This window comes from Tinamus guttatus, unplaced genomic scaffold (assembly GCF_059628265.1).
Source record: "Tinamus guttatus ecotype Peru unplaced genomic scaffold, ASM5962826v1 Tinamus_guttatus_pri_ptg000287l, whole genome shotgun sequence".
NCBI classification, from domain to species: domain Eukaryota; kingdom Metazoa; phylum Chordata; class Aves; order Tinamiformes; family Tinamidae; genus Tinamus; species Tinamus guttatus.
This window is the reverse complement of record NW_028288821.1, coordinates 4,651,513-4,676,446: the sequence shown is the minus strand read 5'-3', so window position 1 is coordinate 4,676,446 and position 24,934 is coordinate 4,651,513. Positions and strand designations below refer to the sequence as shown.

General features: G+C 43.4%; 1 protein-coding gene across 1 annotated transcript; it reads left to right on the top strand.

Annotated features, from left to right (window-relative positions):
• Window positions 1-13,435: 13,435 nt before the first annotated feature.
• On the top strand, window positions 13,436-17,509 carry RLIM (ring finger protein, LIM domain interacting). Its single transcript, XM_010212841.2, has 3 exons — window positions 13,436-13,654; window positions 14,324-14,407; window positions 15,256-17,509. The coding sequence occupies exons 1-3, from the start codon at window positions 13,486-13,488 to the stop codon at window positions 16,788-16,790; spliced, it is 1,788 nt and encodes a 595-aa protein (XP_010211143.1). The 5' UTR covers window positions 13,436-13,485; the 3' UTR covers window positions 16,791-17,509.
• Window positions 17,510-24,934: the final 7,425 nt, after the last annotated feature.

Sequence of the window (24,934 nt, the reverse complement as noted above, 5' to 3'; positions counted from 1 at the left end):
AGCGCGTACCTCGAAAACTGCCCTTAATACAGGCATTAAATGCCTCTGCTGAAAGGAGGCTGGAAGATGGGATGGATTATGGCTCATCCAGAAACGTTTTCCAAGTCCCAAACCCTTTGATGCCATTCTTCAGTGTTTCTCTGAATTTTCTTTCTGCATTAATTTCAGTCAGCCCAGGGATTATTTGAAAAATAGCCCTGGGGGACTTGTTCAAAGGCACTGCCACTGCAGACGCCTTTGCATTATAAACTGGAGCGTTTCACTCCTATCTGCTTGGACATATGAGCCGCACAGCACTGCTTCATTAGGCAAGTTATTTTTAAATTCCCAGAAAGAGCAAAACATTGAGCGAGGAATTATCATTTGCCACTGAAACAGCTGCAAAAAAAAGGAGTAGGCTCAAACCCACTATGGGTCCCCCCTGCTACTCGAGTAATTAGCCAGACATCAATACAGAAACAGTCATTTACACACTCTCCAGCTACACATGAGATGCTAGAAATGCAGCCCCAATATAAAGACTGGTGAGTGACCATCAAAATGGTGTTTTTGATGTTCATAAAAGGATGACCATCAACTCTGAGTAAGAAAATGTCTTGGAAAGGTTTTGTTTTCCTCTTTTTGTTCCTCTTTCCTCATCCTGTGTTTCCCTCTTCTGCTTTCTCCCATTCTTCTCTTGTGAATTTTGCAAATAAAAAAAAACAGGGTCATTCTAGATTTTCTACAGGAAACCATGAACACATAAAACATAAAACCTCCGCAGGACCTTTGCCTGGTCTCAGTAATAGCTAGAACCCAGCAGGGACACAATGCTGTCAAAATGCCAAGGGATAGCAATAAAGCAGCTGTTATTTGGTGTCACTGTTGCCTTGTAGCACATCTGTGTTTCTCCACGGCGGGCTCTGCTCTTACAGCAGAGTCAGAGCAAAAAGTGCAGCAACAGCTGCCCAAGGCAGGTTTTGGGGTGTCTCCTGCAGGTGCCCAGTGATTTTTAGGGTGCCTGTGGCTCACGCTGATGTTAGGCGACATGAACAGCGACAGCACTGCTGTGTTTATCCAGAAGCCTAGAAGGAGCTGCCCTAATAACCTGCTCTGAATTGCCAGTTAATGAATGTCACCGGACTCCTTTCGATGAGATCTTGCTCGAACGAGTGTTGATTTTAGAAGAAAAAATCATCAAATATTTCTGGTGATTCTTCACTCTGTCCTAGTAGATAAACTGTGGATGGGCTCTTTCCAACTCTCCAACTTTCCTTGCTGTTCGAAGACATTTGAGTGCCTATCTGCTTACCGAATATTGCCTGCCCTTTGCCAGATAAGAGCCCTTCATGGTTCCACCTGCTGTGGAGCTTCTCACTTGGGTCAGTGGCTCTAAACACCCCGTGCTCTGCCAGTGCCTCGTACGACTGTTTCAACTAGCCTCAGCTTATTAACTGACCCATATTAACTGTTGTACCCATGACCTGCCCCTAACTTCTGTGCACGTGCAGATTACCAGTCATGATTTTATTTTATCTTTTAGGTCACTGATTGCCCGTGAAGTCCTATGAGATCCAGTGCCAGTGAGAAGGCACCATGCCTGGCTCAGCAATGGTCCTGTTCACCGCTGTGTTTCCAGATGCATCTGTAAGTTTTCAATCCAATTAACATTTGTCATTGTGACTTACGTTGTTCCTAATCCTCAATCAAAATATTGTGAAAGGCAGATCGGATATCTTACTAACTGAAGGTTTATTGTATCAGCACTCCTCCTTGGAACTATGATATTAAGGATAGTATCTGGTTAGCTGCTTGACAAAGCCTGATTTTCATAATGTCACCACATCTTCTTGCAAAGATTTACCCGCAAAGCCTCTTGGCAGCCCCACATTATTTTGCTTGGGCTGGCTGTAGCACAACAGAGATGCATGCAGCTTGCTCCAGTGCAGGCCGCACGTTGCTCCGGGTTTTGCCATCCGGACAGGGCTCAGCCTTTACTGCAGCTTTTTGCGGTTCCCGGCGTTCCTGCAGGACACAGCGTAGCTGCCCGCTCCTTTACGGCCCGGCCTGCGCCAATTCCGCCTCTCCCGCAGCGGCCGGGCACCAACGAGCACCCTGCAGGCACCCAAGGCGGCACCAGCTCCCAATGGAGTCTCTGACGGGAATTTTTTTTCAGTCCAGCAAATCCCTGGAAACGATTAAAAGTCCCTCTTCAGGATGCAAAGGACTTCTCCTCCAGCTCTTCAAGAATCTTGGATACCAGAATATGTGATTTAAAAATGACCAACTTGAATATCCAAAGGGGATATTTTTTTGAATGGAAAAAAAAAAGACATAAGACATAAACACCTCTGTCCCATCATCACCCTTAAAAAAACAAACAAAACCTCCATCTGCTTGTCTGATCCAAGGGAATGGCCTGTTACAAGCACAGTAAAGCAACGTAGTCTGTATTGACACAGAGAAAAGAGCAAAGTTACATCATTAGGCTTCTTCTCAGGCTTATTCCAGGCTGCTTCACTGGAGTAAATTGACTTCATTTACCTGTTAGGTCCCAGCTTTGCTAATAGTTCAAGTATGTAGGGATTTGAGTTTGTCAGGGCTTTCTTTTTTTTTTTTTTGCTTCAGCTTTAGAAGCTCCCAAGAGATTCAAATTTTTCTCTGCCTCACTGCATTTGTATTATTCCTTATCTATATTGTGAATATATTATTTTAATACCTTTTTAGACAACCCCCCCCCCCACATTTTTCTCATCTATCAGTGCATACCATATAACCAATTTTAAGACTCTGGGGGATTTAAAAGCAAATTTATTTACCCTCATTGAAGGGAAAAGACATTAAATTTACCACGGAAAGGTATTGTAATTCTCCTTCGCTACACATACGTTACCAAATTGAAAATACTTAAGGATGAATTACACCACACTTTTGCTATTGGTTTGTTTTTTTTCCCCATGTACTAGAAGGTTCTCTATACAAACATGTTTCCTCCCACGAACTCTTGGAAAGACGCTGCTCTGCTGCAAGAGCCAAGGAGTTGTGTGCACACAGGCCACTAATTAATTGCCATTAATATGCAGGGCAAGGCCTATTTCTTCCCTATTCTCTTCCAGCCCTGATCTGGTTTTAGACGTGTGGCAGGTTAACTGGCTGCCGGCAGGTTTCCTGCGGGACAAGGTATCGTCTCCCAGCCACACCAGGAATCACTCATCCTGCTGCTGCCAGCATCAGGTTCCATGTTTTGAGGAAAATCCAAGAAAAAAAATCATCATCTACAGCTACCTCTGCCGACACAGCACCAGCAGCCCTGTCCCTTTGGGCTCACGTGCAATTTTTCCTCTCCCAGTTTTCTCACTTATCTTTTCAAGCAGATTTTTTTTTTCTGTTTATTGATTTCTGACTTTACTCCTCTGCTAGGAGGCCATAAGGTATGGGCACTTTTCCAGAAGGGGAGGGTTTATAGCTGATAGGGAAGGTACTGCACGGACATTTAACTTTAAAAAAATGCATATGGAGAGTCTCACAAATATTTATTTTTGTTTTTTTAAAAAAAGACAATAGGAGTTTCCACACAGGATGGCCGCTATCTGTACGGGACGACGCGGTGTTTACGCGCGCCCTCGGCGCCGGCTGCCGCGCCCTCAGCTCTGCCGCGCCCTCAGCTCCGCCGCGCTCTGAAATGGCCCCCACGTCCCCCCTGCCCAACCCGCGCCGCAGCCTCTGCCCCTCCTCAAAATGGCGGCGCGGCCGCGCCCCGGCGCCGCTCTAGCCGCGCGGTCCTCCACGCTCTACGCTCCACTCTCCCGCTAGCCCCGGCGGGGCGGCGGCGCATGCGCAGGCGCGCGCTCGCCTTTACTTCCTCTGCCGGCGGCCGCTTCCGGGCCCCCGTTCCTTGGTAACAATGGAGCAGAAAATGGCCGCCTGAGCGGGCAGGCAGGGCGGGAGCCGTCACGAGCGCTCAGGCACGAGGGGAGCGGGGCGAGGCGGCAGCGAGCGGAGCGGAGCGGCGCGGCGGGAGCTGGGCAGGCGGCGGCGGGCGGTGAGTATCGGGGCGGGAGGCGGGCGCGCGAAACGGCCCGGCGCCGCGAGAGGCCCGGGCCCAGCGAGGCGGCGGCGGCCGCTGCGGGGTGCGGGCGAAGGCGCCCTGAGGCCGCTGCGGGTGTCGTGATGGAGCTCGGGGCCCCGATGGCGCCGCGAGCGGCCGCCCCCCCCCCCCGGACACCCGCTCTGTCACCGCGGGGCTCCTGGTGGTTCCCGCTGCCCCGCGCTCCGGGAAGGGCCGCGGGGCTGGGAGAGGCCCCGGCAGCGGCCCCGCTGGACAGGGGGATCTCGGGCGTTCCCTGGAGCCTCGCCGCGCTGCCCAGCGCCTCCCCGAGGGCCTCTGGCTCTACAGGACCTTGCCTTGAGCTCACCCCACCACGAACTGAGGCAAGAAACACTGGGGAGACGTGTCCACGCTGCTATCTTCCTTTATCTATGCTCTGCTAATGGCTGGGGTGTTTGCCATTCCTGTCCTGCTAATTCCTCGCCGCTTGATCACGTCATCTTTGCTCTGTCACTTTCTGGGCGAGCCCCACCTTCCTCTTTTTTTTTTTTTTAATACTATTTGCTGACATTCTGGGTTTCTGTTTGCTGTTTCAAAACCAGCAGTGCACGTATACTGCATTGTTTTCCGTGAGCTTTAATGGAGTAGTACCTGTCATGCTGTACGTAATCGCTAAGGGTTGCCGACCTTTTTTAGATTCTTATTCATCAATAAGAAGCTCGTTGAAAGATTTCACAACAAAATACATAGAATTTTTGAGTAGTTTTACAAAATACACGGTATTTTTTGAGTAGTTTTACTTCTTTTTTTTTTTTTTCTTGAGAAGATACAGTCTTTATCGGGAGAAGTCTTTGAGTAAACAAGCCTTCGAACTGGACTGAACCCAAATAGTACAGTCACGCATCTGATTTATTTCCCCTATCCAGATTGTCAGTGCTGGTTAATTTCAAGTTGGAAGTCATCGTAAAAATTCTAAAGAAGCTCTAATACCATGTTTTCCCTGATTTTTTTTTTAATTGCAGTGACTTGACAAGTCTTTTTGAAAAACAAACAGTTGGCTACTGCTTGTGCAGTTAATTATCTTAATTGGGAGTCTGAGGCTTAGTTTTGTTGCAGTGGTCAGCTAGCACTTAAAATGACTGTATTCCCTGTACAGGTTTCCCATTTTGGAACACAAAGATTTATAGGAACTTTGTTTTGTCTGCTCATGACATGGGGAAAATGCCCCATGTTATTAAATTAAGAGGTTCTCATTATGTCAGGCCACAGAAGCATGATAGTCGCAGCATTCGCTTCATCAAGGGTTCTGACTAAGGGCTCATCCCCGAAATAACCTCCGGAACATCTTTTTAGCATTCTTTTTTTTTTTTTTTTTGACAGTGATTGTCATTTGTATCGTACAAATAGAGTTCAAAGAGATCTCAAGGTAAACTGGAAAACAGTGTTACACGTGTGGCTCCCATTATGTGTCTCTTTTGTATCTGCCTTTTTAGGCAAAGGTGGCATGTGATCTCTAAATGGAGACACTTACAGAGCACTTGTACGTCAAAGTACTTGAATAGCTTATTCCTGTGCTACTCTTACCTGTAGGAATCTTGATAGGATACTTCCGGTTGCAGTGGAGGTGTTGCACTTTTTTTTTTTTTTTTTTTTTTTTTTTTTACAGCCGTAGCTTAACATAACTTTGTGTGCCTGAGCCTAAAGATTGTGCTTAAGTCCAATTTAAGTGTACGTTATCCAGTATATGTTACTAAGCTGCTAATTTTTATTTTATTTCCCCTTGTGAAGAATTTGGTGTCCATGTAGTAAAACACCTGAATCGAGCAAGAATATTAGGTGTTTATCGAAGCATTTGTGAATGTGAATAAACTGATGTATTCCAATGTACCTTTTAACATCTTCTTGATAAGCTCTTTAGCTTGAGCAAGCATAACCTTGAAGGGATAAAGCAAAACATGAGCATCTCTTTCCTCCAGATACCTTCATATGATGATCTTATGCACCTCTAAAACAGTGCTTGAATATACTGTAGTAGTCTAGTAACTTAGAGATGGGATCTTCATTCGGAGTGTAAGATAGCTAGTAGCATCACAGAGGCTCTATTTTGCTTTTGAGAATACTCCTGGCTGCAGTGGAACCCCTCAGAAACACATGGGGCTGTATTTCATCATACTGTCCAGGCATTGGGGTGTTTTTTTGCCTGTTTGTTTTGCTGATCCAGGTTGTCGAGGCTCTGCTCCTCACTCAAGTGAGGTTTGAAAAATTGCACAGTTTTGTAAAAGCATCTAATAAAAATTGAATAGGTAAGAAAAGTCAGTGCACATTTACGTTCTCTTAACTTGGTAACTTAAAAACATTTTGCCTAGAGGAGTCTGAATTTCAATATGCAAGGTGTATGCACGTGTAATCTTGTTAATAAAATGCTTGAGCCTGCCTGCCTTAGTCATCAGAAATGGGCTTCTAGTCTTAGAGACACATATTTAAATACAAATTAGACTTAATTTTATTTTCCACTTGTATATTTGTTAGGTACTAGACATAAACAGCAAAAAAATGCTTGTGTGGGTTTTGCTGGTAGTGATAGTTGTCGTTATATTTGCCTTTTACTTGCATTAGAAACCGGTAGCAGTAGTTTTATGGAGACAGCGGGATTCAGTGGTAGACAGAGTGGAGTTTTTCTGAAAGCGAAATTCAGTGGGTTATGATTGATTATGATTTTGGGTGATTATGATGATGGGTTATGACTTCATTAACCAGGTGTTTTGTTTCTTCTGACATCTGAGTGTTACATAGTGGTCATCAGTTTTATGGGTGCAACTCCCTTGAAAGTCATCCCGTGTCTACTGCCCTTTCAGTGTCAGCACTGGCTACTTAGGCACAGGAGCACCTCTTCCTTGCAGCTTCCGAGTGGGCGCTTGCTTGCTCACCTAACGTGAATCTTGCTTCTGGAAGAAGAGAACACCTCTGAGTAAGACTCCTTCCAGAGCTGGAAACTTGTGATATCTTGTGTATGCCAAGGTTTCTCCTTTGTGGCATCATCCAAACTTGGAGACAGTAGGCAGTGCTCTTGTAATCTTACTTGCAACTTCTTTGTGAAAAGATATTGTTTTAATAAGTACAGGTGAGAAAAGGATAAGTCCTTGCTGTTGGCAGTTTATGCTGCATTTTATTTTCAGAACTGCAACTTCATTTCACATATTTAATTCTGGAATTGGTAAGGTCCACCCTTTCATACTGAAGATAAAATTGAGAAACTGGGGTGGGTTTTCTTTCATTTTTTAACTGACTCTTGTTGAATTGGGGGACCCTTAGAGACGGGAAGGATTCCATACCCGATTTCATTACTTCTTTCTGACTTTTCAGGAGTAGGTGTTATCTCTGCTAGTGTTTGTTTTTTCATCTTGGCAGTTCTTGCATTCTCTCTCTCTCTCTTTTTTTTTTTTTTCTTTGGTCTGTTCTGCAAAAGCATTCATTACTTTCTGATGTTCAAAGTGACATCTTTTATAGCCTTTGCTTTGGCACATTTTGGGGCTATGAAATAGCTGAATCCATGTTTAACATGGCTAATTAAGTTAGCATTTAATTTCTTATAGAAATGTATATAGAGTGCTTTACAGGAGACAAAATTCAAAAAAAGTTTTTTGAGGTAAAGAGAGCATTGGACATTCTTGAATATTTAAAGTTTGTAGAATCTAGTAAAAAGGTAGATCTGTTCATCAGCACCAGTCAGGCTATCTGTAGAAAGCAAGACTAGCAGAATATATCCAAAATTCATGAAACAATTTTGAAAACTAGAGAAGCTGTTGCTTGTTGTAGTGTATAAGATGTAGATTAGTGAATTATTCCTATGGCATCAAAGCCTTCACTTTGATCACAAAATCAGGCTTGTGTACCTGCATGAAAAGGAAGAAAGGAGTGGAGAGGGAGCAGGAAAGAAAAAACTTAATAGAGCTCCATATATTGCAGAAATAGGTATTTGTTTCATTTCACTAGTTTGAGGTATTTTTTTCCTTAATGATAGGGTTCCCTTCCAGTCAGTTTTTGCTTTTGAATGTGCAGGCTTGAATGATGAAGTATTTAAAAATAAATAGTTCATGTTATGTCCTACATTCTGCTAGCTTTGGGTACTGATAAGCGTGGAAATTGTTTTTGCCATTTTAATTCCTCTGGGAAAACTAATACTAGAAGTAACTTCTGTTATAGCTTGGAGAACTTGGAGTATCATCACCCTTAGGCCTGGTTGCTGTGTTTGTTGTTTAAGAAACAGAGTTGCAGAGGCTGCTGAAGTTAGAGTTTCTGTAAGGGGCTTGGAACAGGCCACCCACTCTATTTCTAATGTAAATGTAAATAACATTCAGGTACGCAGGTATATACAGTTAGTGAAAAGTGGAAAAAACAGTTTATCTGAAGTAGGTCAAAACCGAAGCGGGTTGGGGGGGGAAGGATTTGCAGCTTCCACTAACAAATTGTTTCTTTTAGTCGAAGGGTTTGATGAGTTATGTAGACTGGAAGTAGGCAAGGTGCTCTACTGGTTGAAGTACCTAATTAAGAGGAGGTTATGAATCATAACTGAGAAATTATCCTTCTACTGAGCACATCTACAAAACACTTATTCATATTGACATCCTCCTTGTATATACAAAAGTACTAATTATGTTGCTGGGATGTGAGGTAATTCAGGAAACATTCCTAATATACAGGGCACAGCAAACTTTCAAGTAGCACTGAAATACTAGTAACACCTACATGGGGTCATTTTTCACGAGGAGGTTTTTGTTGCCTAGCCAGCTCATAAATAGGAGTTGTTTCTGTGGTTTAACTAATTTAATTGCCTTTCTGCTGTTAAAAGTTTTGAGACTTGCCCTACGCATTGAATGAAGATTATAATTTTAAGGTATTATGTTTTCTTTTAGCCCTGCCAAAGAGTCACTTTTAAGCTTGTCGCATCTTCCAGGTTTTACCTACTTGGTTTAATGAGCCTTCTAATTAGTTTATGTAAATTTTATTTAAATTAAAAACCAGGAGCACAAGCTAAGATAGTGCCTTGTTATTCAACATAGATAAATGATATCAGGACATACCTAATATATTTTTTGAAGGAGTGTGATCTAGTGAATTGTCACGGAGATGCCTGGTCCACTAGCACTTACTCTCTAGGGAGTAAAAAAATTCTTCCCAGAGTAAGCAGTGTGGAGATGCACACTTAACTGTGGAAGGCGAATGGACGACGGAAGTGTTTCATTGCAGCTGTTTTTTGTAGTAAATTCTTGATGGATTGCTTTAATTTACACCCACCTTTACATATGGGAAAATGTAAAACCTCTCATATTGGGTATTATAAGGAAGGTAACCACAGTATTGAGGAGATATCTAGTATTTTTTTGTTGTTGTTGCTCATATCCAAGAGAGTGTAATACTACCTTCTCTTGGAAGGAGAAAAAAAAAAGATACCTATTGTGGGCTTACTGCTTTTCGTACCGCAGTCTGCAGCAGTGGTGGCGAGACAGCAAGTCATTTGTGCTCTGGAGTCTGCGAGTCTGGTGAAGCGCAACTGCAGGGAAGGTACTTTGCTGACTTGTCAAAGGATGGGAACACCAATTAAATATTCTTCAGCAGCTGAATATCCAGACATATTAACTACAGTGAATATTCCCCTTCCTTCTTGAGTGTGCCTATGGTTTCGTCTCTTTTTCTGAGTATACATCTTATTCTAGCAAAGCTCCTGGGTGTTTTTGCAAGTTTTAGATGATCTTCTCTTTCCCTGTAAAGAGATTTTTTTTCTGGATAGCTCAGCTGAAGTTAACTATAATCCACAGATCTGAACCTTTTGCTCATTGATCTCCTCCAGTCTTTGTCAACCCAGCACTGACAGGAGAGGACGCAAAATAATCTTTTTAGTGTGGAAAAGAACAAAATCTTGCTTTGAATTGCACTATACCACTAGAGTACCTGTTTACTTGATAATGAAGTGTCTATTACTCTTCTGTAGCTTAACAGTATACCTGTTGGCTTTCCCTCATGAGGCTTTCCAGCTTCCTTAAGCCAGTCCTGATTTTCTGCAGTGTGTGATTTGAGAGCAGAATCTTGAGAGACACAAAATTTTGAGTTGTTTTTGTGATGTTCTGCTGGAGTGTGTTGGTGCAGTGAAAGAGTTGCACAACTAGGTGAGAGCTGCAGAGTCATGATGAGGTAGTAGTAACTGTTAATACTCCTAGTGCTCAGTAAACTGTCAAATAATACAGGACTCTGGAGCTTTGTGGGAGATGACCTTAAAGTGTGAAGCCTGAAACAAAAGGGTGGTTGGCAAAGGGAGAGATTTCCGTCCAAAGGTTTCTGCTGCTTTCTTAATTTCCATGTACAGGTTCTGATATCAGAGCTGTGGCTTGGAAGAGTTTTGTCCCATTTGTTTTTGGTGATAAGGTAGGGAAAGTGTGCTGGTTTGGTATTTACGGTATTTGCTTGTGTATTGGGCTAAAAGTGACTCTCCCATATAGACTTACGGCATTTATATGGTGTCGAAGTAGCCAAGCAACTTGAAATTGGGGTGCAGTGAGCTAGTGCAATCTGTAGTCATTGCAGCTTACAGTGGGTAAGTGTAATGAGAGTCGAGTCTCTAGTCGAAATAGTCTTGATGTAGGTGAAATTCTTGATTTAAGATTCCTCGTGTTAGACTTTTTAGCTACAGTGTCTTTGTAATCTTGACCAGCAGCTGATTTTATGGCTTAAAAGGGAAGAGCAGAAATGATCAAAAAGGAAGGGGGAAGCAAACCTGGAAACAAGTGAGGCTATGACTGACTTTCTCCTGCCATTTCCTAAAAAGTATACATTAATCTATTGGCAAATGAGAGATTTCTTTTTGCCCTCATTTTACTTGTTTTGACACCTTCCCTTTGTCCCTGTCCAAGAGCAGTTTCTCCTTCATCTTCTGGATTGAAATGACCACGTCTCCTCTTATCAAATATATGTAATGTGCCCGAGCCACCTGCAAGCACTGGAATTTGCAGTTGAAAGGAAAATTTCAGTGTGTAAGAAGGAAGCAAGTTGGATATGTTGTGTGCTTAATGCTGTTTTAAAAGAAGAAGAAAAAAAAAAAAAACCTGTTGTAGAATTAGCCTAATGCTTACAAACATGGTAGTAGTGCCATCTTTATGAAGGCATTCTATTTTGTAAAATATTTTTTCCAGAGTCATGTCCCTCTTTATATTGAGTATAAAACAAACAAAACTTCACACTGCATCTGCCCCTTAGTACCTTGTCGCGTTCACTAATTTTATTAATTGTACTGAAAACTTTGGAGAGCTTTTGTTCCACCACTGATTCATGGAAAGGTATCACAGATTACAAAATTGGGCTGCATATCCCCAGAGCACTAATGCATCTTTCTGGAGTTTATTCTGGGGTTTATTCTGAATGTGTCGCTGTAGTCGAGCCTTTATTCAGGTGTTTCTTACAAAAGCAGCAGTCTTGGTATTTCTGATGGCTGTGTTGGAACAACTGTGTTTTTAAGTGGAGTTACTTGGGGTGAAGTTATATGGAAAGCTTGTAAAAAGTTGTTTACATTTCAGTGTAGGCTGTGCTCTTGTTAGAAGTGTCTGAGATTTGAAGTCCATGCAGATTTCATAACTGAGTCTGGTCCAAGTTGTACTTACCCTACTAAAGATATTGTGTAATATCCAGTGTAAATGGACTCATTTATCAGTGTATTTGACAGCTCATGCAGTCTTCAGATTACCCCAGAGGCTTAGCAGTGCAAAAAGGGCTCTGAGGCTTCCGTTTGAAACAGCAGTAACCAAAGCATTGGCTGCTTCTTCCTGATAGTTAAAGTTAAGCTTAATTTGTTTGGCAAAATGGCAGAAATTCCCAGAATCGAGTAATACCAGTAGCATTCCCTGCCTTTGTTACTGTGGGCAGCAAGTCCTTTGTGCCTAAATATGACTAACTTAAAAACACGTTTTGTCGCTTCAGAAGTAGAGCTGAGACAAATTGGAGTACTTATTTTATAATCCACAATCTGCAGTAGTGGAATGTTACATTTTATGGAGTTTCCTGCTGTTACACACTTAGGTTGTCTGTGTACTTTAATCTTCACAATAGCAGCCTAAAAAAAAACCCCTACCCTTGGAGATCATGCCGTGCTTCTCTTCTTTGGAGAAGCACTAATGTAAACTGTGGGCAGTCTTGACTTGACAGCTGTGCTGACAAACCAAAAAAAGATGCTTTTTGCACTAGACAGATGTCTGAGAGTTGGAAATTTTCCAGTAAAAAGCAGAAAGGCTTTATTCTTCCAGTATTTTCATGTCACATGAAATATGGTTTAAATTGGTTTAAATGAAAGGAATGTTTTCTGATGAGGGAATATTATTGTAGAGCTTTTTAGCATGCAGAGGATTAGCTTGCTAATCACCTTTTTGAGTAGCTAGATTCTTGCAGTTATACAGGAAAATTCTTGATGTTGTGAATGGTGAGGCCTTATGATTAAGGAAACTTATTATTTTAACTTCCTTTGATATATTTGCATGGGGTAGCTAGTGCTGTAATGTTTCGAGCACTTGCATGCCTTTTGTTTTAATATTGATCAAATACAGACGTTACATTCATTGATGTTCAGAGACATTGTGAAAGATCTTGTCCAGATGAAAAAATGCACAGTTTAGAAAATGGCTCTTTATAGCAGAAGTAGTTCCTGGTACATTTACTAGAGTTTTGTCCTGGAAATTTGTTGGTCATTGCCATCATTAATCCTTTTTTTTTTGAGGGGAAATAATAGTTCTCTTCTGCAGATGCAGTGTTCCCTAGTGTCTTCACAATTCAATACTTAAATTCCTTGTAGCCCACTTTATTCTGTTAGAATTCAGTTGCATGTTGATAATAATGTTCCTCCTAATTGGCTGTAAAGCTACAGCCGAGACCTGCTTGCTTTCCTACGGTGCAGGGAGCGAAGAAGTGCTGAAATTTTAATCCTCTAAACTTGTCTTTAGAGTAACGGAGCATAATCAAGGGTGACTTGTGCTTTATACTAGCTTGTTGTGTGGCACCATTAAGCCTGTTTTGTGAGCGGTTAGGCAGTTATGTTTTGGTGGTGTTTTATGCCGAAAAGGAGGGGTAGTCATAGACAGCTAGTCAACTGTGTCTATAAAGATAGATTAAAGGTTATGGTTGATACTATTCCTTGTGCTCTCACTTGCCATTTTGAGTATTTGGTAATTGCAGCTATAGTTTTAGTTTGTGGTTCTTGAAGACATCAGAATGACTAGCTTTTTAGAGTGACTTCATTTGGGATTATGCAGTTTATCTTCACTGAAACTTATCCTTAAATTCTGGAAGAAACTCATTTAGCTGATTAACAGTGAAGAATGCAGTGCAATTTAAACTCACCTAAATATCATGCTAAACTTCATTACACTGGATGAAAGGTTTGTTCTTTCCTTTGTAGATCCTCTTCTACTCCTCTTGCCAAGATGGAAAGCTCAGATTCTAGTGATAAAGGAAACCTTGATCAATCGGAAGCACAACGTCAAAGTCAGCTGGATCGGTTAGATCGAGAAGAAGCTTTCTATCAGTTTGTAAACAACCTGAGCGAAGAGGACTACAGGCTTATGAGAGATAACAATTTGCTAGGAACACCAGGTAGGTAACCCTCAGTTTTGGACACCTTACTGGAATTGCTTGAAGGTGTAATGTGTCCTTTTGCTGTTCTCCCGAATCTGTTTCACCAGTTAGTTTTTTTTGTGGCAGTTGTCTTCCACGGTAGGAAGTAGCTCTTTGCCGATTTGAATAATTTGAGGGGGGTACTGGATAATGGAGCAACAATTAGGGTGAGATGGATTTATGAGATGTGGAAGTTTACTGTACTTATAACTTGATGGGTACATGCAAAGTTTACCTAGTTATGGCCTCTTAGGTATTTTTGATTAAAAAGCTAATCTCTTGAAATGCAACTTCCACTAATGTGAACCTTTTTTTCAGGCTTTGAGTGCGTTATATTTTTTATTAGATATTTAACTGACGTAGAATGAGGAAATCTGAGTTATAGAGGTCACAGAACCCAGAAAGCATTTCAGTATCTGAATAGGTTGTTAACTGTTAGATTCTTCAGCTTCAGTAAAAAGATACTTGAGCCCATGGTGTTGGGAGTGCCTGAACTATTTGCCTACCTCGTTATGTCAGGATTTAATTAGAAAAAAATGAGCAGTCACTTGTATCTAAGAGTTTTCAAGTGCAGTCTTGAGCTATGGATAATGCTTGCCATATATATGATTTGGAAATATTTTTGGAAAACTTTGCTTGTTTTCAAAGGTGAAATTACTGAAGAAGAGTTGCTGAGAAGGCTACACCAAGTTAAAGAAGGTCCGCCACAGCAAAACAGTGATGAGAATAGAGGTATATACAGTATTTGTGAAAACTCTTAACTTTAGCACCCCATACGGACCTTAACTTGAGTGCAGGAGTGGAACAAGTTAAGCCTAGGCAGGTGCAAGGTGAGCTTTGTTTCAAAACTAAGTGAACGTTATGTCTGATATCTGCTGCAGCGATCAATTTGGGACAGACTTCACCCATAATGCGTCTGTTACTTACATCAAGATAAAGTTTCTTCTGGTTTTCTTTGTTTTTGTTTAGATTGCTTTCTTGTCTGTTCCCTTCTGGGATGCTTTTGGCAATCCTGTTTTGGTTTTGTTTTGTTTTTCATTCTCCTTTCAAGGATGCTGTATTGCTTACACCCCCTAAAGATGCTGGTGGAGGACTCCTCAAGCTTGTCGTGGGGGCTTATTCTTCAGTGAGTTGGGTTTGCTATGAAGCTGTGCTTCAAGTGAAGGGCCAGAACAGACTTAGTTCTCTATTTGGCAGACACTAGATTGGCAATAATCTGTGGGTTTTTTTAAAAAAAGTTTTTTTTCTTTTTAAGCAATTAATCAATTTGCTGCATTGCGATGCTCAATACCTGGTTGACTTTCCATTTACTTATGATAAATAATGTGTGTTGTTCTGGTGGCTTGTTTGCTGTGTGACCACTACAGGCTCTCCATATCCATTAGAAAAATGTCCACTCCTGCTCCCTAAAAAGCTCTGGCAGATGAGCCTTGATGTTACAAGTGAAACACAGTAGTGCATGATAGGATTAAGCACTTTTAAACTGTGACTTGTTAGAGTAAGTAATAATGTTCTTGGAAAAAATCACTCCAAAATTAGCTCAGTACTCTAATTTTGGTAGTTCCTTGTCTTTTTCACAGGTGCAGAGTCTGCAGAAGATGTTTCAAATGGAGACTCTATAATAGACTGGCTTAATTCAGTCCGACAGACTGGAAATACAACGCGAAGTGGGCAACGAGGAAATCAGTCTTGGAGAGCGGTGAGCCGGACTAACCCAAACAGTGGTGACTTCAGATTCAGTTTGGAGATAAATGTCAACCGTAATAATGGAAACACAAATCCAGAAACTGAGAATGAGCCATCTGTAGAGCCTTCCAGCGGGGAGGATTTGGAAAACAGCCAAAGTGACTCTGAAATTCCAAGGTCTGAATCGCCATCCACAAGACAGCCTGGATCAGAACGTAGCACGTCTGAGGAGCTAACAACTGAGGAAGCCTCTCCTCCTAGAGGGCAGAGGAGAGCAAGAAGTAGGAGCCCAGAACAGCGGAGAACACGGGCTAGGACTGATAGAAGTAGGTCACCTATTAATCCAGTGAGTGAGACTCCTCGCAGGGCTCATCACAATACATCATCTCAAACACTTGACCATTCCTCAGTGAATGAAGCTGAGGGAAGTTCTAGAACTAGGCAGCACGTGACCTTAAGGCAGCATACAGTGGGGACTGAGATGCCAAGTGAAAATGCAGTTCTGTTTTCAGCCCCTGAAACGAGACCTGTTCCTCAAGCAGCAGGTTCTTCAGAAACTAATGGCAGCAGCGAGTCTGCGACTCCTGGGCAGAGGCCTCCCACTATAGTACTTGATCTTCAAGTGAGGCGAGTTCGTCCCGGAGAATACCGGCAAAGAGACAGCATAGCCAACAGAACTCGGTCCCGGTCCCAGACCCCCAACAACACGGTCACCTACGAAAGCGAACGGGGAGGGTTTAGGCGCACGTTTTCACGTTCCGAGCGGGCTGGAGTGAGAACTTACGTCAGCACCATTAGGATTCCTATCCGTAGAATCTTAAACACGGGCTTGAGTGAGACGACATCAGTTGCAATTCAGACGATGCTCAGGCAGATAATGACAGGCTTTGGAGAGTTAAGTTACTTTATGTATAGTGATAGTGATGCGGATCCTAGTGGCCCCGCTCCGAATCAGAGCGCGGATGCTTCCGAGCCTCCCAACGGAGGTGGTGGTAGTTCAAGCAATGAAGGTACAGACACGAGCTCAGGGGAGGTGTATGAAGGTGGCAATGAAGGTGGTTCGACATCCGGCGTTAGGCGAGAAGGTCGGAATGCGAGGGGATCGGTCACGTTCGAAGAAAGTGGCTCTCTACCATTCCTTAGCCTGGCACAGTTTTTCCTACTAAACGAAGATGACGATGACCAACCAAGAGGACTCACCAAAGAACAAATTGACAACCTAGCAATGAGGAATTTTGGTGAGAGCGATGCTCTGAAAACCTGTAGCGTGTGTATTACAGAATACACGGAAGGCAACAAGCTTCGGAAACTGCCTTGCTCCCACGAGTACCACGTCCACTGCATTGACCGCTGGTTATCAGAAAATTCCACTTGTCCCATTTGTCGCAGAGCAGTCTTAGCTTCCGGTAACAGAGAGAGTGTTGTCTAAAAGAGGTCCGAATTCCTGGCCGAGCAGCTAGTGTAATAGTGATGGGCAAAGAAGTCACTTCCTTTATGGCCACTTTTTGAGTGGTACCTAAATGTATAGTAATGACTCGGAGTGAATCTTCTCTCATGAAAGCATTTTCTGAATTATAGCTTTTAAAATTGGAGCATTTCTTTAATTAGCGTTTTCAAGGTCTAGTCAGTTTGTGATAAATATCACTTGTCCAAAGACATCCACCCATTTAAAAATATTTTTTTCATTATGAAGACTATTAAGTTCTTCCCCTGCCCCCCAGGCCAATAAGCATCTTGTCCTCAAGATTGTACTTACGAGGAATTCTTCTGAGAAGTCATCCCAGCTAAATGTATGTGAGTCGTGAAGGATTTTTTTGCAAGAGATCTAGCTACCCGACTGAAAAAATAATATGAACTTAATTGCACACTTGAACATACTTTTAATTTTCATACTGGGTTAATATTGGACATGTCTGTGTAAATAACACTAATGTTAGCCCTTTCCCCATCACTATGGCACGCTGTAGGATGAGCTGTTAGCTTAATCGGGATATTTATCTTGTTGTGGAAATATAAGAATTGCCTATGCTTGTTTAAATAAAAAAAATCTGTTTTAAAATTGTAAAGCTTTTTTGTAGAAGCTCAGTACTTTTTCAATGCACTGTTGTACTAATGCATTAAGAATTAAAATTGTACCATGCTTAGAAATCGAGATTGCTTTTCATACAAAACCCACCACACAGAGAGCAAACTAAATACGAGAGCTGCTTTTGTAACTGTGTACCTGTCAAGAGCAGTGCATATCTGTACTATTTATGTGAACAGCTACTGTAATATAAGAACAGTTGAATCGGACATCTTAATTGCATTAAAAATGGAAATTAAATGTTAATTGCAGTGTTTTGGCTCAATAATGCCACCAAAATGACGATAAAAATTAGAAACTCTTCTAATGACTGGTTATTTCTTTGGTTACTGATATGTAATAATACGAATGGGAATGTCCCAACTGGTCAGTAAGATGCCCAATTTTTATCAAAACTTTTTTTTAAAAAATGAGGCAACTTTAACTCTTCAGCAGATAAGTAGATAAATAATGACTTTTTTTTTGTTTTCTTCCCCCCTGTTCTTCCTCCCCCCCAGTTCTCCACGAGGTTCAACCATATTGGTAAATTCTGGATCTGTTTAGTGAATGTGCTGATGATATCCAGTGTTAGGAGCAAGTTACTAATGTGCCACAGAAGCACAATTTTAAGTATTAACTGGAAAGCAGATTAATTATTAGAGTGCTAAATTATATTTGAAATTTCTAATTGATTATTGTAGTACACTTCTGGCAATTGGCACCACGCACACAAAAAAGCTCTTTATATTCCTGTTGTGAACAGGCTAAAACTGGTGAAGTTTTCCATTAGAAGTAAGTATGTGGCATATTAAATTGAGAGTTGGAAACTGTACCTCAGCACTCATCAGTGTCAGGGAAAGCTTCTCCTTGCCCTGTCAACAACCTGTTTAAACTATTCCTTCTGTTGTGTTCTTTAGTGATCTTTTCGAGCTAATGTGTGCAGCGGGAAAACGTTTATTTCGTCTTCAGGACAGTAGTTAGGAAGGGATATGAACTGCTCTTGCTGGCTATATGGGAAATGTTGCTTGCTCTTCTGATGACCAAAAAAAAAAAAAAAAAAAACCACAAAGCTAGTCTATTTTTTTTTCTTCTAATTAAAACACATTTGTAGTGTTTTACGGTGGTGGTTGCATAAGAGCTGGTCTCAGCTCTAAGCCATTTTAACTTCTCATCAGCTCGTGGAGGATTCCCCTGTGTCCCAAAATTCCAAATTTTCTTTTCTCTTTGTGCGTTTTGTGGTGGTTGGTTCAGTGGGAAACCCTGTCTGGCTCTAGAGCTCGTTCCTTCCGAGCTGTGTGGTGGCACACAGCATTGTGGCAGAGGGCTATGGGTGTTTTTTTTTTTTTTTTTTTTAAAGCAGAAAAATAAATAAGCTTGTGCTCTTAAATTTTCCCTCTGATGTGCATCACTGTAAGATTGGAAATTAGCTATTAATGTCAGGTGCTGGCCTGTGATGAATGTAGACAATGTACTTTTATGCCAAAATTTCCTCAGCAAAATGACACTTCTGAATTTCTTCCAGTTGCGTATGCAGAGCAAATCCATGCTCTCTGGCGTAGCTCCCAGGGGCTCTGCCACTGTACTGGAAAGGAGAATTATGAGGGAAAAAACAAAAATTGCCTTTTTCTGTGGCTGCGTTTTAGATTTTGGAACTCGGAGCTGCATCTCCGAGGACTAAGGATGGTGACCAGAAAGAAAGGAGCCCGCTAGTGCTAAGCGACGTGAAGCACGGCTGTGATACGCAGCGTTCAGCGTAACCTTCTCATGTTCCAATAACTGTACTCTTTGGTAGAATCAACTTTACAGATTTGTTATAGCTTGATAGTGGCATGCCTTAACATTTTATCTTTGTGTAACGATAGCAACAACTAAATAAAATGTTGGAGGTTTCCCAAACGGTACCAAGAACCCATAATTCGACCTCAGTGAAGAAGCCCTCGGCTGGTGGGGCGGTTTCGGGTGCCCCTGAGGCTCGGTGACTTTGGGCTGCATTGTGCCCTGATCCCTTGAGGTAACTTCGCTGCTTTTACTGTTGTATTGGAGCTGGGAAAAGCCGGTGTCGACACCTTGGTGGATAACAGAATAGGCTGATTCTTAGCAAGGTTTGCAATTAGCCTGGGATGCTGTTTAGGAATCATTTTGGTACGCAGCAGTTGTGCTTGTGGCTTCCCTAAGTTCCTCGTTTGGTGTTGCTGTCACAGGCGGGATGCAGCCAGCTGATTCGGGTGTATTGCCACCTGAAGGGTTAAAATGGGTATTTTTGGGGTAATTTCCTATTGCCGGTGATGCGGAGCAGCGTCACTGCCGGCTTCGGAGTGCCATCTGGTGGGAGCCTCTCCTGCCCGTCCCGCACAGCACTTTTTTTTTTTTTTTTTTTTTTTTTTTCCTTTAGGGCTTAATTCATTAAAAGACTGCAAAGAGTAATTCCTGAGGTTTGTTAGACTTCCCTTTTACATGCTCTTTTTTATTACTGAGTTTTTTTTTCTATCAAAGGACTTGCAGGCTGTTTATAGATTTGTTTTGAGGATGATGTGACTAGTGCAGCCCCCGCGTGCATCCAAGTTGCTCACTGAGAGCTTAGAGGCCTTCGGTAGGAAGCGCTAACGGGTGCGCGGAGCAGCTGCCCCAGCCCGATGACACCCCGGTTTCGAAGGAGCCGCGATGGCCGGCGGCGTTGGCTTGCCGATGAGTGCGTTTCCCAGTGCCGCTGCCACCGCGGACCGTGGTGGCTGTCACCCAGCGTCCCCACGGCAGCTGGATTGGGCGAGTACGCGGGCTCTGGAGCGCCCTGTCCCTGGGAGATCTGCAGCGGGTGGCAATGGTCGCCCACGAGATGCGACGTGGAGCTGCAGCAGCGCAGGGCTGGGGGAAAGGAGCCCCGGCCGGGTCTGCCCGTTGCTCAGTTGCTGGCGCCATGGGCTGTTTCCCCAATATCCTGGCGGGATCTTGGCCATCACAAGGCACGGGTTCATCCGTTTGCCCCAAGCCACAGCCTTATCTCGAGCGTCCTTGTTACTGCGGTGTGAGCGTCTCTGTAACTGCCCGGCATCCTGGGGCCCTCGCTGCTGCCGCGGGGCCTCACTGCACCCAGGCCGGGGCCGAGCGGCCGCCGCGGCTCCCCGGGTCTGTCCCAGCAGGAATCGCTCCCCAGGGGAGGGAGCTGTAACTTTGCAATGTTGCAAACTAGTTTGTTTCCCCCATAAGAAAAAAAAAAAACCTTTCAGTTTGGTTGTCTCATCTGTGCCTTAAGTACCCCAGACCCCTTCTTGGGTATGGTCTTTCTTTCTTTCTTTCTTGCACAGTGCTTTACATCTGTTTATACTGGACTCAGCGCAGAAACGTTACTCTGAGGTCAACAGACAAGTTTGAGCAGATTTGATAGCGACCATTTAGGAGGAGTTTGTGCCCTGTGTAAGGTGTCATGATGCAAATTTCAAGAGACTCAATAAAATGCATGAAGTGATCATTTTGTGCTCGATCCTCACTCCTTGGGCTTATTCTTGTTACAGTGGGAATATGTTGGAGTCATTGTGAGGAATGTGATAGAAACTGACTTCACCGGGCTGCCTCCCCGCTTGGGGCTGGGTGGAAGGAACTGGCCTCGTGTCTAGCTAAGTTGCCAGGAGAACTGGTTGCTCCTCATTTTGTACCAGACTTCTGCACATGTGTCAGTAGGCAATATGGGATGCAGTAGGCAATATGGGATGCCAGCATTCCTACGTTGTCCTTCAAGTAGCAGCTGTGGTCACTAGGACCCAGGGCTCCGACTTTGGTGCTGCAAACCCCGGGAACGCTCCGCACTCGTTGTGCTAGCTGTGGCTTTTGTAAGCTCTTCCAGGTGACTAAAAGCTTCGTCCTAAAATCAGTATCTGCTCTATGTGCACACGCTTACTGAGGGGGAAGGACATTTTCTAGGGTGTGGGAGGCTGTGTTTGTTAGCGGTGTTTCCCTCATCTCGATGCTGTCCCTTGTACAAGAAGTTGTGGCTGGTCCTTGAGAGAGGCGTGAAGACTCGGAAGCAAAAGTGGGATGGAGCGTCTGGAGACATGGGGTGCTCCTCGGTCTGCATGTGCCAGAGGTGTCTTGCAGTACCCATTCTCATAGGCTTCATTTTGAGCTCGGTGATTTGTCAGGCCAACGGTTACTCGACCAGTTCAAACTAAAATTCAGTCTTTAACACAGGCCTTAACTTTCCTTTCAATGTCTCCATGGAAGAAGACTTCTCCAGCAGAAGCTCTTTGCCAGCTCACTGGCTTCAGCCCTGCACCTCCCTGTAGGAAAAAGTCGTCTGGCATCTCTGTTCCTCTGTTTCAGCCTTAACAACTGTAATTGCCTGACCCCCAGATTGCTTAAAAGTCCAAGGACACCTTGGAGCACTGGGAGAGTGCTAACTCCATCCTGATGTTGGTGAGAGCTTTCTTCTGGCCTGCAAAGCTTTGTATCGCTCAGGCCCTCCCTCTCCCTACTTAAATGTTATAACCTCTCGTGTTGTCCTGTGCCTCCCTATGGAGCACTCTTCTGAGGAAGAGCAGTCCTGGTGCTGGGGGAAAAGGCTGTGGCAAAATACAGGTGGAGGAACTGGAGGGATGGAGGTCGAGGAATGATCATTCAGTGACAGGAAAGATTCTGTCTGCAAAATTAATTCTCAATGTCCAGAGTGCAAATGGCTTTGCTATATCCCTACTCACACACCAGAAGAGGAGCCAGATGTAGCTTGGAAAGAGCCGGATCGTTATTATTTTGTGGAATGGCCCACGTTCAACGACCATCCCGCTGCCCGCTGAGCACAGCAAGCGGAGAGGGCCTGGCGGGATCTATTGCAGCCGTTTCTCAGGGGGATTTACCATCTGGAAACACTGTGCCGGAGAGAAGGCAAATGCTACTGAGCTGCCAGGGGTCCTTCCCAGCTGCTTCACATGCGATTGACCCCATTGAGGGACCTTCAGTGCGACAGACCCAAATGCAGCTCTGAGGCAGTAAGTGGTGTTTGCAGGAGGTCAAAATCCTGGGGCTCCTGCTGGGAGCAGCGCAGTCCTTCTCCATGGCTCCGTGCTGCCCACTGCCTGCTGCAGAGCGACTGCTGCTCTGGAAACTGCGCAGAGCCACCCAGGTCCCTTGTGGCCGCCCCGTCCTTGCTGCTCCCGGAGGCTCCGGGCATTCAGGGACCCGTGGGATTGGCTGCCTCTCTGGCGAGGCCACGGCTTCCCGAAGGCCCCGATTCCCTCGGGAGCCCCTGGCCCTCACTGCAGCGCCCTGGCTCTCACTCGCCGCGATGGCCCCAGCAAAAGACTGCACGGCCGGAGGGGGACACGGGCACGGCCGGCCTGTCCCTCCATCCCTCCTCGTGGCCAGAGCCAGCTGGGAGCTGGCAAGGAGGAGGAAGAGGAGCAGGAAGAGGAAGGATGTTTTCCACGCTTTGCCCAGCACCAGCAGCCGCCTTCCAGCTGCAAGGCAGGAGGTTGTGCTGGGTAAGGTTGGCTATTATTGTAAATTATATTTATATGTATCATTTTAATGTATATTTTGTATATGAAATACAAGCTGTTTAGATATACATATATATATGCAAACTTTATAAACATAGAATAATATATAAAGCTATCATGTCTATTTAGATATCTAGTTCTATATAGATAATATATAATACAGATCTACTAAACATACTAAATAGATGTAGATATATCTGCTATCTACATACTACATAGTGTGTATGTGTGTGTATAAATATATACACACACTATATAGAGACGCTCTATAGATATATTCTAGATATCTCCCAGATATATACTATATATTTCTCTCTCTTTTGGAATATGTAGAGCTATATTAGACATATAGCTTGAATTAATAACTGTATTAATAAATACATATCTATATAGCTAAGTCTACATGTAATTATAGATATATCTCATTTTCATGTATATCTAAAGTATGATGTAATTTTTAACAATGTATGCTAATACATATTTGCATATGTTTATTATTTAACATATAGACTTATACACCTTAAGTGTATCAGTCACTTATGCATACACCTTACATTTTTTTAGGTGTGAATGTAAACTGTTGATCTAATATATACTGTACTATAGATCTAATATATAGTATGTGTATATACCATGCATATACTTATACCATGTATAAAGGCATATATAAACTGTATCTTATTACGTCATATATATAAGTACTAGCTTATATTTGATACCTAATGTATAAAATACATTATTGTAAGCTATAGGTGTTAATGTAAACCAGGTGTTTGCATTAATAGGGCAACACTTTTTATTGTATAATAAAATGATGCTTTGGCGGCTGCGCGTGAGCCCCGCGGCTGCCTCTGGGGTGCTGAGAACTGTGGAGGTTGTGACAGGTGAGGCAGGGGCGCCTGGCACAGCACTCCTGTATGGGGAGTGTGTGTGGAAACTTCAATAGCTCTGCCTGAATTTATGGCAAAATACTTGGCTGTTGCATTATGGTTGCAATAAGAGCATCCTGATGGGTCTGGTTCGGCCTCCTCTATTTCAGTTCTTTATATAGATCTGAAATGATGTGTTTTTCTTTCAGAAATTTTCATCTTTCCACGCAGCCTTTCCCCTTCCCGAGCACCAAGCAATCTGTACCTAGTCCAAGGCGAAGGCTTCGTATGAGCCTTTGGCCCAACTCTGCTGCCTCTTGCACCGCGACCTGCGCAAGAGCGGGGAGCTCGGACAGGATAGACACAGCACCGCCCTCCATCTTTTACAACTGGATTTATTCTACAGGGCTCTTAAACAACATTCAGAAACATTTACAAAAATGTGCTATAGTGTTTCTTTCTTTCTTTCTTTCTTTTTTTTTTTTTAATATACCAAGACTCGGAAGTTCACATTCTGAAAGGACAGGCGTACTTTTAAGACACACACGCAAATACTTGTAACTTCCAAATACAAAATTTTAAGGGCATATTGAGTTAAAAGCAGACTTAAAAAAAAAGAAAAAGAAAAAAAGGCAGGGGTGCACAGCTGCCAAGGGCACTCGGGCTCTCTCCTGGGTGCTACCAGGTGGCGAGAGCCGCGAAATCCAGCCCAGACTCGGGCAGAGTGATTCCCACCGAGGATATGGTGCCCCTTGGGCTCAATGGGCGAAACGAGATACGCTGGGAGAGTTCAGCATTGCACCTATCTGATGCAGTCTGATTTAATGCGCCCAGCAGCCCCCTAAAAATCGAAGGGGCTCGGGCTTCTAGAAGCTCCCTTGCAGGAGCAGAACTAACGGTTGGAATCAGATGTTCGCAGTTGCATCCTGGAGGATGCTAGAAATGCCACTGAAAAGACCTGGGGATTTAAAATCTGGTCAGCTGGGAGCAATGAAAAGAAAACAAAGGCACTGAAGCCATGCAAAAACTGAAGCCATGCCAGGGACCAAACCACCATATACACCACGATGAGAAACATACACAAAGCTTCGCGCCTCAGCAAAACCAGCACTCGTGTGAGTCTCGCACGCGCCGAGCCCTCCAGCTTTTAATT